Source organism: Panulirus ornatus, chromosome 39, assembly GCF_036320965.1.
Source record: "Panulirus ornatus isolate Po-2019 chromosome 39, ASM3632096v1, whole genome shotgun sequence".
In the NCBI taxonomy this organism is placed as follows: Eukaryota; Metazoa; Arthropoda; class Malacostraca; order Decapoda; family Palinuridae; genus Panulirus; species Panulirus ornatus.
In genome coordinates this window covers 7,585,250-7,608,189 of record NC_092262.1, presented here as the reverse complement: position 1 = coordinate 7,608,189, position 22,940 = coordinate 7,585,250, and the positions used below count along the sequence as shown (strand labels likewise).

Below are 22,940 nucleotides of genomic sequence, written 5' to 3'. Positions count from 1 at the left end.
TATATATATATGGATGGATGGATGTGCTGGAAATGAGATGTTTGAGGACAATGTGTGGTGTGAGGTGGTTTGATCGAGTAAGTAACGTAAGGGTAAGAGAGATGTGTGGAAATAAAAAGAGCGTGGTTGAGAGAGCAGAAGAGGGTGTTTTGAAATGGTTTGGGCACATGGAGAGAATGAGTGAGGAGAGATTGACCAAGAGGATATATGTGTCGGAGGTGGAGGGAACGAGGAGAAGAGGGAGACCAAATTGGAGGTGGAAAGATGGAGTGAAAAAGATTTTGTGTGATCGGGGCCTGAACATGCAGGAGGGTGAAAGGAGGGCAAGGAATAGAGTGAATTGGAGCGATGTGGTATACAGGGGTTGACGTGCTGTCAGTGGATTGAATCAAGGCATGTGAAGCGTCCGGGGTAAACCATGGAAAGCTGTGTAGGTATGTATATTTGCGTGTGTGGACGTGTGTATGTACATGTGTATGGGGGGGGTTGGGCCATTTCTTTCGTCTGTTTCCTTGCGCTACCTCGCAAACGCGGGAGACAGCGACGAGGTATAAAAAAAAAAAAAAAAAAAAAAATATATATATATATATATATATATATATATATATATATATATATATATATATATATATATATTTTATTTATTTTGCTTTGTCGCTGTCTCCCGCGTTTGCGAGGTAGCGCAAGGAAACAGACGAAAGAAATGGCCCAACCCACCCCCATACACATGTATATACACACATGTCCACACACGCAAATATACATACCTATACATCTCAATGTACACATATATATACACACACAGACACATACATATATACACATGCACACAATTCACACTGTCTGCTTTTATTCATTCCCATCGCCACCTCGCCACACATGGAATACCATCCCCCTCCCCCTCATGTGTGCGGGGTAGCGCTAGGAAAAGACAACAAAGGCCCCATTCGTTCACACTCAGTCTCTAGCTGTCATGCAATAATGCCCGAAACCACAGCTCCCTTTCCACATCCAGGCCCCACACAACTTTCCATGGTTTACCCCAGACGCTTCACATGCCCTGATTCAATCCATTGACAGCACGTCGAACCCGGTATACCACATCGATCCAATTCACTCTATTCCTTGCCCGCCTTTCACCCTCCTGCATGTTCAGGCCCCGATCACTCAAAATCTTTTTCACTCCATCTTTCCACCTCCAATTTGGTCTCCCACTTCTCCTCGTTCCCTCCACCTCCGACACATATATCCTCTTGGTCAGTCTTTCCTCACTCATTCTCTCCATGTGACCAAACCATTTCAAAACACCCTCTTCTGCTCTCTCAACCACGCTCTTCTTATTTCCACACATCTCTCTTACCCTTACATTACTTACTCGATCAAACCACCTCACATCACATATTGTCCTCAAACATCTCAAATATATATATATATATATATATATATATATATATATATATATATATATATATATATATATATATATATATATATATATATATATATATATATATATATATGGGAGCCTTGAAGAATGTGTGGAAGTCGAGAACATTATCTCGGAAAGCAAAAATGGGTATGTTTGAAGGAATAGTGGTTCCAACAATGTTGTATGGTTGCGAGGCGTGGGCTATGGATAGAGTTGTGCGCAGGAGAATGGATGTGCTAGAAATGAGATGCTTGAGGACAATGTGTGGTGTGAGGTGGTTTGATCGAGTAAGTAACGTAAGGGTAAGAGAGATGTGTGGAAATAAAAAGAGCGTGGTTGAGAGAGCAGAAGAGGGTGTTTTGAAATGGTTTGGGCACATGGAGAGAATGAGTGAGGAAAGATTGACCAAGAGGATATATGTGTCGGAGGTGGAGGGAACGAGGAGAAGAGGGAGACCAAATTGGAGGTGGAAAGATGGAGTGAAAAAGATTTTGTGTGATCGGGGCCTGAACATGCAGGAGGGTGAAAGGAGGGCAAGGAATAGAGTGAATTGGAGCGATGTGGTATACCGGGGTTGACGTGCTGTCAGTGGATTGAATCAAGGCATGTGAAGCGTCTGGGGTAAACCATGGAAAGCTGTGTAGGTATGTATATTTGCGTGTGTGGACGTATGTATATACATGTGTATGGGGATGGGTTGGGCCATTTCTTTCGTCTGTTTCCTTGCGCTACCTCGCAAACGCGGGAGACAGCGACAAAGCAAAATATTATATATGTATATATATATATATATATATATATATATATATATATATATATATATATATATATATATATATATATATATATATGTTATCCCTGGGGATAAGGGATTAAGAATACTTCCCACGTATTCCCTGCGTGTCGTAGAAGGCGACTAAAAGGGGAGGGAGCGGGGGGCTGGAAATCCTCCCCTCTCTTTTTTTTCTTTTTTAATTTTCCAAAAGAAGGAACAGAGGGGGCCAGGTGAGGATGTTCCAAAAAAGGCCCAGTCCTCTGTTCTTGACGCTACCTCGCTATCGCGGGAAATGGCGAATAGTATGGAAAATATATATATATATATATATATATATATATATATATATATATATATATATATATATATATATATATATGTTTTGGACAATCACATGTTTACCAAATGGCGTCCTAGCTTCGTCTCTTCGATGTATATCAACTGACTGTTATATTTCTCTCTTGTGTCTCCCCTGATGATGTGATTATTACACGAAAGTGCACTTGGGAACTTTTCGTGTTTCATTTTCCTCGCGGACTTATAGGAATATATATATATATATATATATATATATATATATATATATATATATATATATATATATATATATATATATATATATATATATATTATATTTGTAGGTCATTTCACAATCGATAGGACCAAGTTCAGTATCACCGAGTCGAAGATCGGTTTAACACAGAGTCTGTCAAGAAAGATTTTCTCAAGCTGGTGTGTCAATACTTTGGGTATTTCTGACACGTATTCTAATGCCGCCAAATTCATGAATATAGTGATTGTGTCACCATTAGGTCAGTACCTACCTATTGTAAGTTACCGTCTCAGATATGGAAGTACGAGACTTATATGAGTAAATAGGGATTTTTGATAAAGTGATAAAGATAAGTGAATAATGTTTAATCATTTGACAAACAATTGAACGTTGCACTTCTGGGTATGAAAGCCACATGACCATCATCAGGTCAAAAAAAGTCAAAGATTACCTCCAAGGGTATCGTGCCGTGAAAAATTTTACCAATATATACTTTTCACATGTACATTATCATCTGATACCATGATGATGATGATAATATATTAGATGTAACGCAAGGAAATGTGATTTTACCCGGGGTTGCCCTCGCTTTAGATAAACTAGCACCTTCTCTCGTTATGTCGGCGCGAAGGCAGAAATGTGGCGACGATGCCAATAAAACTCTTAATACATGGCCAAACTTTGGCCACGGATGAATCGTCAGAATGGAATAATTGGAGCGAACCTTGCATATCAATAGCTCCCTAGAACTTCCCCACAAAATTATATGTGTGTGTGTGTGTGTGTGTGTGTATGAGTGGTTAGGCCATTCTTCGTCTGTTTCCTTGCGCTACCTCGCTGACGCGGGAAACAGCTGGGGGCCTTGAAGAATGTGTGGAAGTCGAGAACATTATCTCGGAAAGCAAAAATGGGTATGTTTGAAGGAATAGTGGTTCCAACAATGTTGTATGGTTGCGAGGCGTGGGCTATGGATAGAGTTGTGCGCAGGAGGATGGATGTGCTGGAAATGAGATGTTTGAGGACAATGTGTGGTGTGAGGTGGTTTGATCGAGTGAGTAACGTAAGGGTAAGAGAGATGTGTGGAAATAAAAAGAGCGTGGTTGAGAGAGCAGAAGAGGGTGTTTTGAAGTGGTTTGGGCACATGGAGAGAATGAGTGAGGAAAGATTGACCAAGAGGATATATGTGTCGGAGGTGGAGGGAACGAGGAGAAGAGGGAGACCAAATTGGAGGTGGAAAGATGGAGTGAAAAAGATTTTGTGTGATCGGGGCCTGAACATGCAGGAGGGTGAAAGGAGGGCAAGGAATAGAGTGAATTGGAGCGATGTGGTATACCGGGGTTGATGTGCTGTCAGTGGATTGAATCAAGGCATGTGAAGCGTCTGGGGTAAACCATGGAAAGCTGTGTAGGTATGTATATTTGCGTGTGTGGACGTATGTATATACATGTGTATGGGGGGGGGGGGGTTGGGCCATTTCTTTCGTCTGTTTCCTAGCGCTACCTCGCAAACGCGGGAGACAGCGACAAAGTATAATAATAAAAAATAATATAATATAATATAATATATATATATATATATATATATATATATATATATATATATATATATAATGATAATGATAATAATAATGATAATAATAATAATAATAATAATAATAATAATAATAATAATAATGATAATAATAATAATAAGCGTCATCAGTTATATGTAGAGTTCCGTGTAATATTTCTCAGATTATGAGGACCATTTATACACAACTTTTCCTTTCCTTTTTGATAAACGACCAAGTCTTGGCTGCAGCTCGGCTCCTCACATCACCCCACCACAGTTTATGTCCCTCGGAGATGAATACCGGGGCATTATGCTGCCACGAGAAATGTATATTTGACCGTTGGGGTGTTTTTCTTTACATCTGTGTGTTCTTAAGTAAAAGGGTAGGTATGTAGACCACTACATGGGGAATATTGGGAGCAACTAGACGGATGGTAGGAAACATTTAGGTATGATGAATGTTAATGATTTTTTTTTTTCGACGACTTACCACTGGAGGTAAGAAGGGAGGAAAGTAGACAGGGATGATGTAGTGGGAGAACTGACTAGGAACAGCGTTATTTTAGGCGAAGTTACTAGAGGAATTTAGATCCAGCAGAAGCATTTTGAATGCCGAAGATGATTTGATTGGAGACAGTGATCGCATTTGAATCACCCGTGAATATTAAAAGAAAAGTTTGTACCTTTATACTTGTGGGAAGCCTTTGCTAAAATTTTAACTCTTAGGACATGGGTTAAGGACGTGTATGTGTGACGTGGGGGTTGGGGGGGTTGCTATATTTACATGATCCATCCATCCAAGTAAATTGCCAATACGGCTAGATAGACTTTAGTTTGCGTTTGAAGTACACCGTCGCAGTATTCCCATTTATTCGTATCCCTTTGCATTAACGTTGAGTATATGTTTAAGTATGTATACTTTAGCATCTTCGACATAGCGATAAGACAGTTGAAGCACCAAGGCATAATGTAAGTGTGTCATGGCACGACTTTTGACCAGACCTATAAGGCATAGGTACAGTGGGCTGCTGGTTACCTCTTACCCCCAGTGTTTGTGTGGACATTATCCACACGAGGAGTGACTCTTATGATGATACCTCCTTTCCTCTCGTTGTTAAGCTTTTAAGGTTCTACTCCTCTCCTCTTCCCTTTCCATGTAACCATTGCACAAGATTCTGGTTTACAGGCACCTATGGACCTCAGACTAAGTGTAGCCATATTTTCAATCTTCAGCTCTTGATAAATTATTTGTTTTACTGTTTCTACTTTTGCCCATCAAGTCAGCTTCTGTATATGAAGAAAATATCCAGTTTTGTTACCAGCCCCTGGAGCTTCTCCATGGAGTCTTCCACCAGAATTGTGTCATCCACAAACACCAATTGACTTATCTTTCACACCCCTACCTCCATCATATTGCAGACCTGCATATACCTCTCTCACCTGCACTCTGCATAAACAGATTAAACAACCATAGTAACATCACACATTATTGCCCTAGATACATCTTCCCCTCGAACCACACTCCCATCTCCCTGCTTCCATGCAGAATTTATCCTTCCAGTAATACTCAACTACGTGTAGCAACTTTTCATTTTATAACCCCATAGATTTTTAATGACTTCTATAAGGCATCTCTGTAATATGATGTCGTTGTAACATGTAATAGTGATAATAATGATTATCTTATGTATTTACGAGAAATTTTGTTTTGCAGGCTTGTGCTGAGCTTAACGGCAAGTAACCTGGTGCTTGCAGTGGTTGTTCTTCCTGGGATGGTGGCATCTCTGATGATGGGCTCCTCGGGCAACATCACAGTTCCTCAGCCTCTGCCATCCCTTACTCTGCAGCAGAACCAGTCTCTTGATGTAGACCTTTCTGTCCTTACCACCCCTGAAATATTACATGAGCACCAGCTGTACACCTTCAGTGACTATCAGCTGCAAGAACAGCAAGTGGATGGACACAGACATCAAGAGCACAAGAAAGATGTGTCCTATGATGTTGATTTCAAGAAGCAGGGTAGTCAGAACAAGAAGTCACAAGATGATGTTCCTCAAACAAAGGATGAGCAATTGAGAATGAAAGATCCGTGGGAAAATGCCAGCATGAGGGAGGAGGTTCACTCTTTACAGGGCAAAGTGGAGGAAGGGTTGGAGGCAGGCCAGTGGATTGGTTCAGGCATATTGTGTAAGATGGCAGCCTTCTTCACCAACTTTGTGACTACTGCTTCAGCTATCACTGTGGCTGTCATTGCTTTAGACAGGTAAGCAGTTTTTTTTTGTCATGTTTTTATTGGTTATATTGTGAATGTGATGCAAGTAGAGTGCCTGTAGATTTTTTTAAGATAGATTAAAGGCACCTGCTATATTTTATTAAAACCTAGCAAATTTAAGACACTTAAGGTACCTGCTTTCTTTAAAAACAGCAGATTTAATGCACTTAAGGTACCTGCTGTGTTAAAAAACCTAGCTGCATTTTCCATCTATATATTAACTATGCTTCTTCATAGTGTATGTGGGACATTATTTTGTAGTATATCTGTCTGTTTGTCAGTCTGTGGACACATTCTTGTTTGCATAATAACTCAAGAACAAAATACCATAGAAATTCACACTCATACCATAGGTTAGGAAAAAAATGCACATACACACACTTACACCTGGAGATTACAAAATGATTACGTTTTGGAGCACATAATTGCATAGATATTTTGAGAAAAACATGAAACACATTTTTTGCAAATAGATGAGCTTATAAGTTTTTTCTTACCGTTGATATATGGAAGGACATAAGGGAACATAAGTGCCTTGTTTTGTTTTCTTATGTATTGCATTGCTATGGGGTTTACATTTTTTCATGAGTAAATTTCTTTCTTTTGTTAAAAACAGAAGGTATTAGCTCAGTAGATTCATTTAAGCTAATGTGCATACAGTGAATTTTGAGAGTTTCATATATTGTTTTTCCTTTTCTGATGATACAGTAGAAAGAAATTGCAGGGACTGAGATTCATGTTAGGTATTGCATATACCACCTGCTTTGTGAAACACAGCGCATGAAGAAAGATTGCAGAATTGTTTAGGTTGTGTACAGAGAGCATATGAAGTTGCACTAACTGTGAACTAAGAAATTCAGAGATGTTTGTTTTTCAGTAAAGAATTTAGGGTCAAAATCCTTCAGTCCTTAGCCAGGGGTCTGAAATTCAAATGAAATGCAGGGACAATTCCCAAGAGTGGATTCGGAGGAGAATGTCTCTGACTAGTCCTGGATTTCAAGCTCTTTATGAGAAAAAAGACTATTAGGTCTCTAAGAAACAGAAGAAAATGCCCATTTTCCATCATAAAATTACTTTCTTGATTGGGTTATGACATTAATTTATGTTTACTTTGGTATATGATCGTGGTTACTATGTTAGTCAGCCCTTGCATTTATTGTCTCTGCATCATTTTTGGCTTTAATCCTTACTTTAGAATAATTTTTCCTTCTTTAAGGCATATTTTCATGTGACTGTAAAGCACTCGACAATGATGTATGATAAGAAGAGCTGTCATCTTATTAGTATCTTGTGAAAGGCTGTTTGCTAAATACATGACTAGACATTACACCGTGTGAGTTGTGATGTCTGATGTCCAGAAGTGTCTGTTGCCTGCTAGAGGTGGTGTCAATGTTCATTCATTTAGTAATTGCAGTAACGCAAATCAGCAAAGCTTACAAATTGTATATGTATGTGAAAGAAGCTTTCTCTACATTAATAAACATAGTATAGCATACCATGTAGGTGCCTTCAGGTACAGTATTTTCTTTGAGGCTAAGGACGTTTTTGAGATGATGATGACACTGATCGCGTTATAAGTATTTGGTGCCACATAGTAAATGGTATATTGAATTTTAGGTAATGAAGCTTATTACAAATCCTTATATTATACTTCATAGAATATGAGATTAAGACACCATTAGCTCATATGGACACTGAAGAAATGTTTTGTGATAAACTGTTGCAATACAGAATTTTCTCTACAGCCTTTTAGTTTTGACCGATATTTTTTTGTTTTTTTTCAGGTACCTGGCCATTGTTCGACCCATGGTGTATGGTTTAATGGTGACTGGCAATCGTTGTCTGTTGATGTTAGCGTGGTGTTGGGTCCAGGCTTTGTTCACTGCTCTCCCACCACTTTTAGGATGGGCCAGGTATGTCACTGTCTCCCAGCAAATATGAGGCTTTAAATTGGCACTCTCCTTTGACCAAATTTTTAATTGGTTTATAATTGTAACTTAATATTCTGGTGACTGTTAGTAAGAGCAACTGAAATCCATTATGTCATTCATTCCCATATCTCTTAATCATACCTTAGCTAACTTGCCGTATATGAATATAACCCCACTATGATTAGTTTTGATAGAAATTAGAATACACAATAGCTAGTTTATGTGTAAGTCTGTCCAATATGAAGTGTGTAATGTATAGGTCTCAGTGTTAGTAACTTTTTGATAGCCATCATGTATAGTTTGTAGAATGAAATGTATTTGTATATTATCTTATAGTTACTATTACATACATGTATTACATGATTGTAGCATTTTCCACCAAAGGCAAAATCCCACATATTGTATAGGTAATATCACCTTAGTCCAGGTCAAAGTTTTGATATACAGGAGCCTTTTTGCCACATAAAGAGAAAGCACTGACTTTATAATTTAAGAAGTGTTAGCTTTTATGCTTGATTTTTGTTAGATTATGACTTGAGGATTGAGCAGCATTGGCATAATATTTCAGATGCAATTATTTCCTCATTTGCATCAACAGGTATGAGCACCGAGGACCAGAAGGACACTGTGGGGTAGGCTGGGCGAGTTCTCCCTCATACACTGCTGTGTGGGTTATCAGTGTTTTTCTCATCCCAGTCATTATTATGCTTGTATGCTACTATTTTATTCTCCAGGTTAGTCTCGTCACCATGTTATCCTTGACATTGTAGTTATAAGTTTTAAAGTAGTGGTGAAGCCATCATTGTTGCTAAGTAAATATCTCATCTGTATATAGGGTTTACTTCCATATTTGACTTTTTGAACACATGAAACTTTTATGATACCATACAGGGCATGAGCTATTTTTCCCTTTCCTTGTAGCCTTAGCAAAGTATCTTTGCATATTAAAGACATCCCAAAATATTTCTTAGAGTGTGGTAATTTTTTTCGTGATATGTTTGTGATTTATAATCTTACTATAGGTGGCACGTAATAAATGCAGACGGATCCATGTTGGGACAGTATTGGGTTCGGCCATGTCTCCTGTCACTCCGGACCCCTCCTCTGTCTGTCTTGATGGCCCTGCACTTCCAAACATTTTGGAGCCTCCAATTGAGGATGGGTCTGGTCTAACTATGGAGAGTGTACTGAATCATCAACTAGAGAATGGATCAAGTCATCTTGTGGAAAATGGATCAGGGCCTACCCAGGAGAATAGATACAGTCAGTCCAATGGCAATGGTTCAGGGCCTCCCACTGGACAGACGACAACAGTTACACAGACTGTAGATCCCCTTGTAGGTCAGGGCATCCCATGTCGTAGCCGCAGCATCAATGGTATGAACAAGGTAATTATTTCACCAGTGAACCTTTGTTTTACATGTTTTCTTGTATGTGGGAGCCACTAGTTGTTAGTTTTTTTGTTTGGTATGTGGTAAGAGCTGAGGGAATGTGGCATGTGTTGCAGGTCAGTGATGCTGGTGCCACAACACTTGCTCCCAAGAGGAAACTAGCTGAGTGTGGGAGATCACTGTCTTTTTGCCAAGTAAGCCAAATTATGTAATTTGAAAACAGATTTTCAGCTGGCATGTTACTTAGCTTATTTGTTAATCCTCTTATAAATGCTCCTAATTTTTTACTTTATGTATATATTGCTATGATTCCCACTTTAGCAAGGTAGCACTAGGAACAAATGAACAGTTATTTCATTTGCACACATTCTTAGTTGTGCATACTCACAAATATATACATTCCTTTAGTATAACATAAAATCGGTTGTGATTTGAGATTCGCTTTCTAAGCCTTGATGAAACGAACTGATGTTCTGCTCAGACATTGTTTTGGACTTTAAAGTGCATTTTAAGCCCAGAATATTATTATATGGTGGCCATGAAAGCCACTGCAAACCACTGATCATTAGTAATCAATAATTCACAGACCATAGAAATAAGGATTCACTATTTTTGCACTTATCTCTCATGCGATGGCATTGCTTGGATGTAGTATCATTACTTACGAGCTTCAAAGGTATAACCAAGGCTACTTTGTACTTTGCTGATGTCCCAAACTTTCACGTGAAGGTAATGGTTGCAAGATACAATGAATTGAAGAGATTATTATATCAGACCCCTCAGTTTGGTGGAGCCTCAGATATTTGAAGTATTAAGATATTATTACCATGTTCATCAAAGAAGAATGAATTAACAATTCATATAATACAAATATTAGATCTTTTCTCTGGCCTTAACAAGGACATCAAAGAGCCCTGGTATAAAGCTGTAAATTTTGTGTGGACGAGGATAAAATGCTACATGAGACCCCATAACATAAATGATAATCTCCACAAAACATTTTATTAGACAGTATGATTGCCAAAACTGCAAGGGTAATAATGGACTCTAAAAGAAAATACAGTGTTAGTACATACATATGTGCTTAATAACTGAAGCTTAGGTAAAGAAAATACAATGTTAGTACATACATATGTGCTTAATAACTGAAGCTTAGGTAAAATGCATCCACTGCTGTAGCCCAGTGATCAGGAAAAGGAGATTTGAAAATGAGAGTCTGGCTGGTGACCTCATTAGCAAAGTTGGAATGAGGTTCAGGTCCGGGAAATGATTTTACATCAAAGTATCTTGTTGACGGCACGAGTTGTCATTTATCGTTGTCTTTTAAGATGCAATGATGCTATCAAGATGCCAGATAGAATCTGAGTAGCATTGTATTCTAGAGTAGGAGCAAAATGTTACTGCTCTGAAAATTTATATTTCTTGTATCATGATACTTGGAATGGCCAAAGCTGTTAAGCTGAGGACAACACCTCAGCAGTCATAACAAGTATTCATGATAGATGATAGTATGAAGTTTGGGGGTTTCACATTTGCATTGAATTAAGGATATGTATATATTTGAAATTGCCATAATATACTTTAGTTGTGCTTTTTTAATGTATCAGTCTGGTAATATGAAATCTGATGAAAACCTTTGATTTATATATAAAAGCAGTGGGAAATATGAAGTATTGAAATATAAAAGATTTAGATCTTATTCAGTGGACTTTAGTTTTAGAGGCAAGTTCCTGGACAGAACATTAACACTTGATTTTATGTTATTTGCTCATTAATTAGAGAAGCGGTGAAGCATTTGTGCAAGGTTAAAAAATTGCTTCTGAGAGTGTGATCATCTGATAGGACAATCAAGACTTGATGTTTGCTGAAAACTAAGACGTTCAGTGACATTAAGCAAACTTGAATTAATGCACCTTTAAATTTTTGCTCATGTTTGGAATTGGGATATTATCCAGATGAGGATATCCTCTCATGCATTTCTTTGACTAAATACCTGTTGTTATCCTTGCCAACCCTAAGGAAACCCAGAGAGCTGTCCATGAGTGAATATCTCAGTGGATCTCCCCTTGGAACAGAAAAGCAAAAACCATAAAAGTTTGACTGCACTGTGTTCTTTACTTCTGAGTGTGTCAGTATGGATTGGCTAATTTACTGTTGCCATCCAAGGAATGCTGACTTGAAGTAAAATCCATTTCACTTGTTGATTGACTTAACATTTGAAACTTCCCAAAAGTCTGCTGATTTTGCTTGATTAGTAAAACTTTAAGTATAGCTAATACAGTTGGAGCAACTGATAGTACTGTCAAGAGAATAGACATAGCTTGTGTCCATCTCCAGGCTGCAGTCTGTAAAGCTAGAAGCAGATAAGAATGTATTTTCTTTTTTCGCCTACACTAAAGAGTTCTTTATTTCTCTAGTAATAGACAAGTTGATACTCATACCAGATAAACCTATTGTTTTGATCAGTCTTTCTCCCACTTTCCTTTAAATGGTAAATATCCACTGCTCTTTCAAGTATTGTGGATTTAAGGGTCGCAGTTTTTTATGGTTTTAATTGCTTATTCCAAAGCAATATCTTGGCAAGACATTTAAGGTATAATGCTTTCACCTTGCTATCAGGCTTGGCATGTATATATGCTTGTGCTGTAACTCATCCTGTTCCTAAATTGAAGTTTATCATATAATGCAGTGTTTATAATTTGAAGTACATTATTAGCTTTGTTTTTTATGTCTTATGGTATTTTTCTCTTATCTTTTAGTGTTCATTTTCTTTTTGCGTAATATGGAAAGTATATTCTGTATTATTCAAGTGTCCTTCTTTGCTGTGAGAATTTTGCTTTATGGTGCATACTCTGTATAATGTGATATAATGATTTATTGCTCTTGCTTAATCATGCCAGACATGAGAAGTTTTTTTTTTTTTTTTTTTTTTTTATACTTTGTCGCTGTCTCCCGCGTCTGCGAGGTAGCGCAAGGAAACAGACGAAAGAAATGGCCCAACCCCCCCCCCCCATACACATGTACATACACACGTCCACACACGCAAATATACATACCTACACAGCTTTCCATGGTTTACCCCAGACGCTTCACATGCCTTGCTTCAATCCACTGACAGCACGTCAACCCCTGTATACCACATGACTCCAATTCACTCTATTTCTTGCCCTCCTTTCACCCTCCTGCATGTTCAGGCCCCGATCACACAAAATCTTTTTCACTCCATCTTTCCACCTCCAATTTGGTCTCCCTCTTCTCCTCGTTCCCTCCACCTCCGACACATATATCCTCTTGGTCAATCTCTCCTCACTCATTCTCTCCATGTGCCCAAACCATTTCAAAACACCCTCTTCTGCTCTCTCAACCACGCTCTTTTTATTTCCACACATCTCTCTTACCCTTACGTTACTTACTCGATCAAACCACCTCACACCACACATTGTCCTCAAACATCTCATTTCCAGCACATCCATCCTCCTGCGCACATCTCTATCCATAGCCCACGCCTCGCAACCATACAACATTGTTGGAACCACTATTCCCTCAAACATACCCATTTTTGCTTTCCGAGATAATGTTCTCGACTTCCACACATTTTTCAAGGCTCCCAAAATTTTCGCCCCCTCCCCCACCCTATGATCCACTTCCGCTTCCATGGTTCCATCCGCTGACAGATCCACTCCCAGATATCTAAAACACTTCACTTCCTCCAGTTTTTCTCCATTCAAACTCACCTCCCAATTGACTTGACCCTCAACCCTACTGTACCTAATAACCTTGCTCTTATTCACATTTACTCTCAACTTTCTTCTTCCACACACTTTACCAAACTCAGTCACCAGCTTCTGCAGTTTCTCACATGAATCAGCCACCAGCGCTGTATCATCAGCGAACAACAACTGACTCACTTCCCAAGCTCTCTCATCCCCAACAGACTTCATACTTGCCCCTCTTTCCAGGACTCTTGCATTTACCTCCCTTACAACCCCATCCATAAACAAATTAAACAACCATGGAGACATCACACACCCCTGCCGCAAACCTACATTCACTGAGAACCAATCACTTTCCTCTCTTCCTACACGTACACATGCCTTACATCCTCGATAAAAACTTTTCACTGCTTCTAACAACTTGCCTCCCACACCATATATTCTTAATACCTTCCACAGAGCATCTCTATCAACTCTATCATATGCCTTCTCCAGATCCATAAATGCTACATACAAATCCATTTGCTTTTCTAAGTATTTCTCACATACATTCTTCAAAGCAAACACCTGATCCACACATCCTCTACCACTTCTGAAACCGCACTGCTCTTCCCCAATCTGATGCTCTGTACGTGCCTTCACCCTCTCAATCAATACCCTCCCATATAATTTACCAGGAATACTCAACAAACTTATACCTCTGTAATTTGAGCACTCACTCTTATCCCCTTTGCCTTTGTACAATGGCACTATGCACGCACTACGCCAATCCTCAGGCACCTCACCATGAGTCATACATACATTAAATAACCTTACCAACCAGTCAACAATACAGTCACCCCCTTTCTTAATAAATTCCACTGCAATACCATCCAAACCTGCTGCCTTGCCGGCTTTCATCTTCCGCAAAGCTTTTACTACCTCTTCTCTGTTTACCAAATCATTTTCCCTAACCCTCTCACTTTGCACACCACCTCGACCAAAACACCCTATATCTGCCACTCTGTCATCAGACACATTCAACAAACCTTCAAAATACTCATTCCATCTCCTTCTCACATCACCGCTACTTGTTATCACCTCCCCATTTACGCCCTTCACTGAAGTTCCCATTTGCTCCCTTGTCTTACGCACCCTATTTACCTCCTTCCAGAACATCTTTTTATTCTCCCTAAAATTTACTGATAGTCTCTCACCCCAACTCTCATTTGCCCTCTTTTTCACCTCTTGCACCTTTCTCTTGACCTCCTGTCTCTTTCTTTTATACTTCTCCCACTCAATTGCATTTTTTCCCTGCAAAAATCGTCCAAATGCCTCTCTCTTCTCTTTCACTAATACTCTTACTTCTTCATCCCACCACTCACTACCCTTTCTAAACAGCCCACCTCCCACTCTTCTCATGCCACAAGCATCTTTTGCGCAATCCATCACTGATTCCCTAAATACATCCCATTCCTCCCCCACTCCCCTTACTTCCATTGTTCTCACCTTTTTCCATTCTGTACACAGTCTCTCCTGGTACTTGAGAAGTATATACCATATTACATTTGGTATACCGATATTTCTCGTTAGTGCATCTGTTAACAGCGTAGATAGCAAAGATTCATGTACATGGGAACTCTAATATCTCCTTATTGTAACAGCATCCACAGCCAGTTCGGCCCTGTTTACGACGGGCACAGAGCAGCATCTCAATGCGACCGTCAACAGTAAGGAAGAAATTTAGTATAGGAGGCCGCAAACCTTCATGGAGCTGGGAGGCATCTCCAGCCAAAGGTTTTAGGTGAGTTTATGATGATAAAGAAAATAGTGGTCTTAGAGGACAGTGCACTTTATAAAGTTTGTTGATATGAATGACATATTTGTACATTGTGTAAGAATATGTAAAATATATATGTATGTGTAAACATATGTATATGCAAGGTGATATACTAAGTAGCTGTACCAGTGTATTTGTGAGGATATTCCCTCTAAGGCTCAGTCCTTTGTTCTTAATGCTACCTAGCTAATGCAGGAAATGGCAAATATCGATGAATATGCTGACTGTCAGCTGGTTACCTTTACAATATACTTCGTAGATCCACCAAAGTCAGTGACAGTCAGGCATATGGAATACATGTAAAGAGTTAGTTTTTAGACTTGAGCTGCTGAAATGCTTTGTGGCATTCATGTGAGAAATTACATTGTTGTCAGAGAGAGGTTTTATGGTAAGTGTAGTCTGGCTGAGAGAGCCAACCAGGTGCACTAAAATAGTTTAGGCATATAAAGAATGTAGGTGAAGAGAGATCGACATAGAGGATGTATGTGTCAGAAGCATAGGGAGTTGAGAGGAGGGGGAGATGGAAGGATAGAGTGAAGAAGGCTTTATAAGGGGATGAACATTGGAGTAATGTGAGATATCTGGTTGATATGCTGTTATTGGTTTTAACCAGGAAATATGAAGTGGTTCAAGGTAAACCTAGGAAATATCTGATGTGCATTATGTGGTTGGTAGACTCAGGTTTTAGCACATGATACAAGTCATCTAGAGACTTGATGTCTGCATACAATCCATTGTCTTCTCTTTTTGACACTACGGTAGACTCAGGTTTTAGCACATGATACAAGTCATCTAGAGACTTGATGTCTGCATACAATCCATTGTCTTCTCTTTTTGACACTACTTTGTGAAAGCAGGAAAGGAAGTTATATAAAAAGATAGATTATTTTTTATATATTTGACACTATTTTGTGAAAGCAGGAAAGGAAAATATGTAAAAAGATTGATTATTTTTTATATATATTAAGATTCATGTTGCTTACAGAGTATGTTGGATCTAAATCAAGAGTTATAGAATCTACTTGTGGTTAAAGATAGTGCACTTAACTCAGAAAGTCATTGCCTGCAGGTTGTGCGGGTAAGAGACGTAGTGAAAAATTTATTTTAACTTTGTTGATAATTAAAGAAAGACAAAAAATGTAAATTATGCTTTTAAGAATTGTTGCATGAGGTGTTGAAAGCTGGATTGGTGAAAGTAAGGAGGCTCAATCTTTGGAAATATCCAGTAAGATCTATTAGGACATAATAGACTAGAGTGAGATTAAGCAGAGAGAAAAGGGCAAAATTTAATGATATGTTACTGGGATTGTAGGTAGAATATGATGCTCATAGATTATTAAGCAAAATGAATTGTTTTTCTTTGATATTAATTCTCAATTTAGATGGTGCATTGTTCCCTTTGGAACTGTTTATTTGTGAAGTATTTGATTTGCTTCATCGACTAAAGTAAATCCTTAACTTTTATCTCCAGAGAGTTTTATGTAAGAATAAGGTATCCTCTTCATAGTGTTTCTTGATTAAGGGAAATTTTGTCATGTGACACTTATGTTTTTGTCAATAGATCCAGGAGAAAATGAACTTTGAAATTTTTTTTTTTGTCATTTTAGGTTTTCAAACCAGGTCATGACAGATTTTTTGGCACATGCAGGTACACAGATCAAGAAAAACATATTTTAACGGAGTTGAAGGTGTATCATAAGTGTATATAATCCAGACATTACCTTTGTGCTTCAGTTTCTCAACTTTAGTACTCTTTATTTATATATTTTCATTTGTATATCAACATTTAGATAGATTCATAGCTAACTGGTGTGATTCATTAGATTTTCAGCTCTTGAGCCTTCATACTGGGTGTACACTCTCAAATCACACCTTTACTCTTTAGAATGATAGTATGGTTTAAGCTTATCATAGCCTTTCCACCTGAGCATCTTTGTCTTTTAGTGCATCTGTATTTGGCAAACCAGCCTTTTAGTGTAGCTGTTTTAACAAGTTGTATTTCATGGACATATTTAAAGAGGGTCATCGTATAGGTAGAGAGGGCGATTATCCTGGAATTTGTTTTCAGATGTTCACAATTGGTGTGTAGGTTCCCCCTGTGGTAAGTGGAAACTAAGGGTAGCAATTGTTTGGGAGTGAATGTCCTTAGAACAAGAAAAGACCACATCTTAACTTAAAGCTCATTTAGATAGTATTTATATTAGTTAACCAATACTCATTTCATATTCATATCACTTCTTGGGTTAATTACAAGAAGGGCAGTATAATTTTGTAATCCAATACCTCTAGTCAGTGTACATGATGAGGAATTGACCTTTGTTGGTATTTTTGCACAGGACGGTTTGTGTGGTGGTGGGAACTCATGTATTCACCTGGGCCCCATATTCTGCCTTAGCTGTAGCAGAGGCTGTGCTGGGTCAGGAACTTCCATCTCTTGTCCCCCATTGGGCCAGGGTCAGTAGTAATTGATTAACCTTAACACTGTTGTATGTGTGTGAGAAAAAGAAATTACTTATTTTTTCATATGGGAGGTATCTTTACACTTGTAGGACACTATCTCTTAACCTCATATTTTGGCATATAAAGTTATAATATCCCAATGCTACTCACACTAACCCAGCTGAGCTTATTCTAGATGTCCGCTACTTTTTAGAAATGTGGTTTCCTTTGTGACACTTATCTAGTCTGCTTTTCATATCTTATTCTGGAATACCACATAATTTCAGAAAAATGTTAGATGTTAATTTCATCTTGGCCACCAGGAATTCAGAATATACAGTCAGAAAGATAGTCTCTCTTACTAGAATTGCTGGACCACCCCATCATTTTATGTGCTTTTTTTTTTTCTTGTTGCTTTACATCCCAAAGGGAAATGTATATTGAGATGAGTTTCTTTGCAGAGTTTACTATCATCTGTGCTCATGATTTGTGGCTTAATCTCACCTACTTGATCATTAGATTTGAGTTCCTTACTATTTCTACCAGGCCATCAACATTTGTAGACATACTTTGGTATGGACCTTGTATTGTTGTTTCCTTTGTTTTTTGTAGTGCCAAAGGCAGCTTTGTCTCTTGATCCTGACTTTTCCCTTCTTTTCCTATTTTTCCCTGAGATTTTCTGTGTCATTTCTTTCACATTTTTCATAAACAGTATGTCGATTTTTTCCCAAATATTTTTTAGACATGTCTTTGGATTCCCCCTTGATTTGATTCTTCAGTTTCTGTTCATCGTTGTCCCTAAAACTTTCAGAATGTCCATAGTCATTCCATTTCACATCTCTTTTTTTTTTTTTTATATTGTACTGTTTTGCAGTTTATTGCATACTGTCACCTTCTATCTGTTATCATTCTTCTTTTTGGGTCTGTCTTGTCTAACATTTCCTCTTTTTATAAGCTTTTCTTGATGGTTTGCATTTTTCAGACTCTTTACTTTGTTTAGTACTATAGTCTTCTGCATGAAAGTGTTTTGTATTTTGTTAGTTTTTACATTGTAATATAATTCTTTAGGTCTACTCATTCCTCTGATGTTCTCAGTGCTCCTTCCCCCTTCTAAAGGAATGTACCCCCTCCTTTACAAACTGCTTGCTTTACTTTTGTCATTGCTCTTTCATATGTATCGCTCCAGACATTGCTTGAGGCTTACCTGTCGGTCCTTTTCTCAGATAGGGCTGTTTTGTTTTCCTGTACCTTTGCTTTAATCATAAGTGACTTTTTTTTTTTACACTATTCAGTCAGTTTTACTTGGTTTTATAAAATCTTACCTTGCTTTCCCACAACTTAACAGTTCAGTCGTCATTTTCTTCACATAGTTCCTTTAACATTCTTCCATCTTACCCTATCTTTTTCTCCTGAATCTTGAAATGAAAGATCCATTTTCCTGTTTTTACATCTGTTAATGGGCCTGCATCATATTGCAGCTTGCTTGAAATATTTTCCTGCTCTTTATGACTTTTCATTTATTGTTGTGGTTACCTAATCTTTCAGTACAGAGAGGGTGTTCTTCACTTGTGGTACCCCATCCCTCAAACTTTAGCATTATTCAACTATTTTGATATTGCTGTTTGCTTTCTGCATTGAGAGTGTCTGTGCATAGCTTATTCCTTTCACCATCACTCTCTTACTCTAGAAAGTTTTCTTACCATCTTTCATCGTACTTAGTTTCTTGCTATAACTTCTCATTAATCTTTCTTTGCTAGTTTGAAAAACTATTCTCTCTTGAAATTGTTAGCTTCATAGAAATGTGAGACTTACAATTATGCCTTCCTCTTCCTTCTCCCTTCAAGTGTGGGCAAAATTTTTTTTAATAACCTCTCTAAGTAGGAGTCTTTGCAAACACTATGTTAGACTTGCCCTCTACCAGTGGCTTGTTAAGGGCAAGGCACTAAAGGTTAAGAAGCAGCACTGGAGTTCTTTATTTATAGAGATTCTATTGCTTTGGCCACCCCTTTCAGGCAGTTCTAGTTGGAATAGGCATCAGAGATATAGATAAACCTCTAATGTTGCTTTTTCATGTCAGATATCTTCATTACACTCTCTTGAACTGTCTCCATCAGATTTAAGTGTTTTTTCATTTTGAGAGTCCATACTTTGGGTGCATGTTCTCATTGAGTTTAATTCATGCACTGTAGGTGACAGCTAGAGATGTATGTGAGGAAATGAGGCTATTGCTTTGTATGATCCCGATGCTAGCTTGCTAATGCGGGAAGTGGTGGATTGGTTTGAAAGAAGATGGAAATATTTTCTTTCATGTCTCTTCATCCTTTGTGTGTGAATGGATTACTTTTTAATTTAATGGAATATTATTAGAATAATACTATTTCGTATATCCTGCAGGGTTGTAGCTGGGGCAGGGAATCCCAGTTTTGCAAAATGATTCCCACAATAGGTGCATATGTCCATTTGATCTGCTTTGTGTGAACGAGAATAGAGTTAAGACAATTCCTGTTTTATTAAAGAGAAACTAATTCTCATTTTGATGAACAATGTTATAAGATGGAAATCTGGTATCTTCCCAATTTCATTTACATTAGTTCATGTAAGAGTGTTGTTCTTAAAAATTATTTTTGTAAGTAGATGATATTTGCTATATAATTTCACTTGTTACAATAATGGACAGGTAACATCAACATTGCTGCTGTTCATGGCAAGTGTATTCTACCCCATCGTTTATGGGCTCTATAACCGAAGTATTAGGAAGGAGGTACTGGCATGCATGTGTCCTAGTAGCAGTCGGGATCGACGGAGAGGAAGTTGCCACCGCCATGCCTCCACACTACACTCAAACACAGGTGATGAACCATGCCATAACAGAGTTTAGTAGTGCCTTAGTAGCTGACAGTTGCATTTGAGTATTTAGTAATGACCGACAAATTTATTGCTTCCGCACTGGTCAAAATGTTTCAAGTCCACATCATGCCAGTAACTATCTAGAACATATTTGTTTAGGCTACTGAGTACATGTTTAAGGAGCTCTTACTCATGAAGAAGTGTGAATCCTTGGTAATCTGTATTTATGTAGTGAGAAAAGATGATAAGCTTAGACATTTTTCTAATTTGAGATGCTTATAGCACTGATTATTTATAAGCGATGATAAGCTTAGACATTTTTCTAATTTGAGATGCTTATAGCACTGATTATTTATAAGCTAATTGTTGAGAGAATGAGCTGGCTTTGGCTTAGCATCAGCTTTTCTTAGTTTCCAGTCAAATAAGTGTGATAATCTTGCAAAATACTGATGTCCAGTTCCAGTCTTTAACAGCAGGGTAAGTGGTTCCAAGTGAAAGTGAGTCTGCAGCAGAGTTGTGTCATGTCGCTATGGCTATTTGATTTATTTGTCGATTGAATGACTAAGGAGTTGAATGAGAGGGTTTGGATGGAGGGGTAGGTCTGCAGCCTGTCAGGAGTGGAGGCAGGGGTGAGTCAGTTACTGTTTGCTGATGAGAAGGCACAGGTAGCAGATTTAATTGGAAAGCTAAAGATGCTAGTTTCTGAGTTTGGAGAGTGTGAAAGTAGAAACTTGAGAGTACATGTGAATAAAAGCAAGGTTATTTGGTTTAGCAGTGGAGACAGGAAGGTTAATTTGGGCTGTGAATTTTAATGGAGAGAACTTATTGGAGGTGGAGTGTTTGAGATACCTGTTAGTGGACATGGTAGCAAATGGACCCATGGGATTGAAGTAAGCCATAAGATGGGTGATGGGGTGAAGGTCCTGAGCAAATTGGGGAATGCATGGAAGAGAGGTTGCTGTATATGAGTGCAAAGATGGGTATGTTTGATGGTATGGTCATCCCATTGATGTTGTATGGTTGTGAGGTGTGGGCCACTGATGACAAAGTACAGAAGTGGGTGAATGTATTGGAAACAAAATTTTTTAAGGACGTGTTGTGAGGATGGTTTATCGAATAAGAAGTAATAGGGTAATAGAGATGTGTATTATGGGGAGTATGAATGAGAGAGCTGATCAAGGTTTGTTGGACATATGGAGAGGATGAGTGAGGAGAGGCTGACTAAGAAGGTATTCATGTTGAAAATGGAGGGGAGAGGAAAATATGAAAAACTAAGAAGGAGGTGGCAGGATGGACCAAAAGGTTGAGTGTTTGGGCCTTGAACATGCAGGAAGGTGTGAGGTATGGAAGGGATAGAGTGAATGGAGTGGTATGGTATACAGGGGTTGACATGTCACTGAATTGAACCAGGTCATATGGATCAGTCAGGAGAAACTAGGGAAGGAAAGCTGTGGGTTCTGGTTATGGACAAGGGGCTCTGGTATCAGTACTTTTCACATGACAGCTAGAGAGTGGATGTGAGCATGTGATGCCTCGTCTTCACCTGTTCCTGTTGCTACATTGCTAATGTGGGAAGTAGTGAATATGTATGAAAAAGAATAGATAGATAGATAGGGAGCTATGGTTTCAGTACATTACACGTGACAGCTAGAGAATGGGTGTGATTGGATGTGGCCTTTGTCTGTTTCTGGTGCTACCTCACTAATGTGGGAAATGGTGATCAGGTATGAAAATGAAAAATGTTTTTTAATTATGTAAGCTTGAGACCCCTTTCTTAGGCTCTTCCAGCTCTAAAGCTGCATAAGAATCACGTAGGGACTGGATATTTGTAAATGAGACCATTCTTTGTTTTTTCTGAAACTAGCTCGCAAAAGCAGGAAAGGCATATAAGTGATATAGAAGAAGCAAAAGAAGTACAGAAAACACACACTAATGGTTCTTTTTCCAGCAGGTAGTGTCCTGGACTTCTCCTCCTTGCGACACCGTGAAAATGAGGAGCAGCAGCAAGAGTCATTAATGACCATCAGCCCAGGTCTACTAACAGTTCCAATCAAGACCATCTCTGGTACTCTTGCCAACCGTGCTGTGACTACCCTCTCACCTCTGTTGCTTCTAGCGGAAAATGATGCCCTTCCCTCACGAGGTTACAACTTTAATGCCAGAAAACAATCACAAGACTCTGGTAAATTCCAGTTTCTCATGACTTACTTTGAACTAATC

General features: G+C 38.5%; 1 protein-coding gene across 5 annotated transcripts in view; it reads left to right on the top strand.

The window, feature by feature from the left end:
- LOC139761083 (uncharacterized) overlaps positions 1 to 22,940 on the top strand; it is a 160,926-nt gene that overhangs the window by 130,727 nt on the left and 7,259 nt on the right. For 3 of the 5 annotated variants that reach the window (XM_071684927.1, XM_071684926.1, XM_071684931.1), the window contains 9 exons: positions 6,023 to 6,571; positions 8,365 to 8,493; positions 9,110 to 9,245; positions 9,534 to 9,899; positions 10,019 to 10,096; positions 15,259 to 15,398; positions 17,771 to 17,888; positions 20,551 to 20,722; positions 22,672 to 22,902. In XM_071684927.1, the coding sequence (XP_071541028.1) occupies positions 6,023 to 6,571; positions 8,365 to 8,493; positions 9,110 to 9,245; positions 9,534 to 9,899; positions 10,019 to 10,096; positions 15,259 to 15,398; positions 17,771 to 17,888; positions 20,551 to 20,722; positions 22,672 to 22,902 (1,919 nt within the window). Of the gene's footprint in view, positions 1 to 4,551; positions 4,692 to 6,022; positions 6,572 to 8,364; positions 8,494 to 9,109; positions 9,246 to 9,533; positions 9,900 to 10,018; positions 10,097 to 15,258; positions 15,399 to 17,770; positions 17,889 to 20,550; positions 20,723 to 22,671; positions 22,903 to 22,940 lie in introns of those variants that run through there. The other 2 variants (XM_071684930.1, XM_071684929.1) reach the window with 2 other exon arrangements.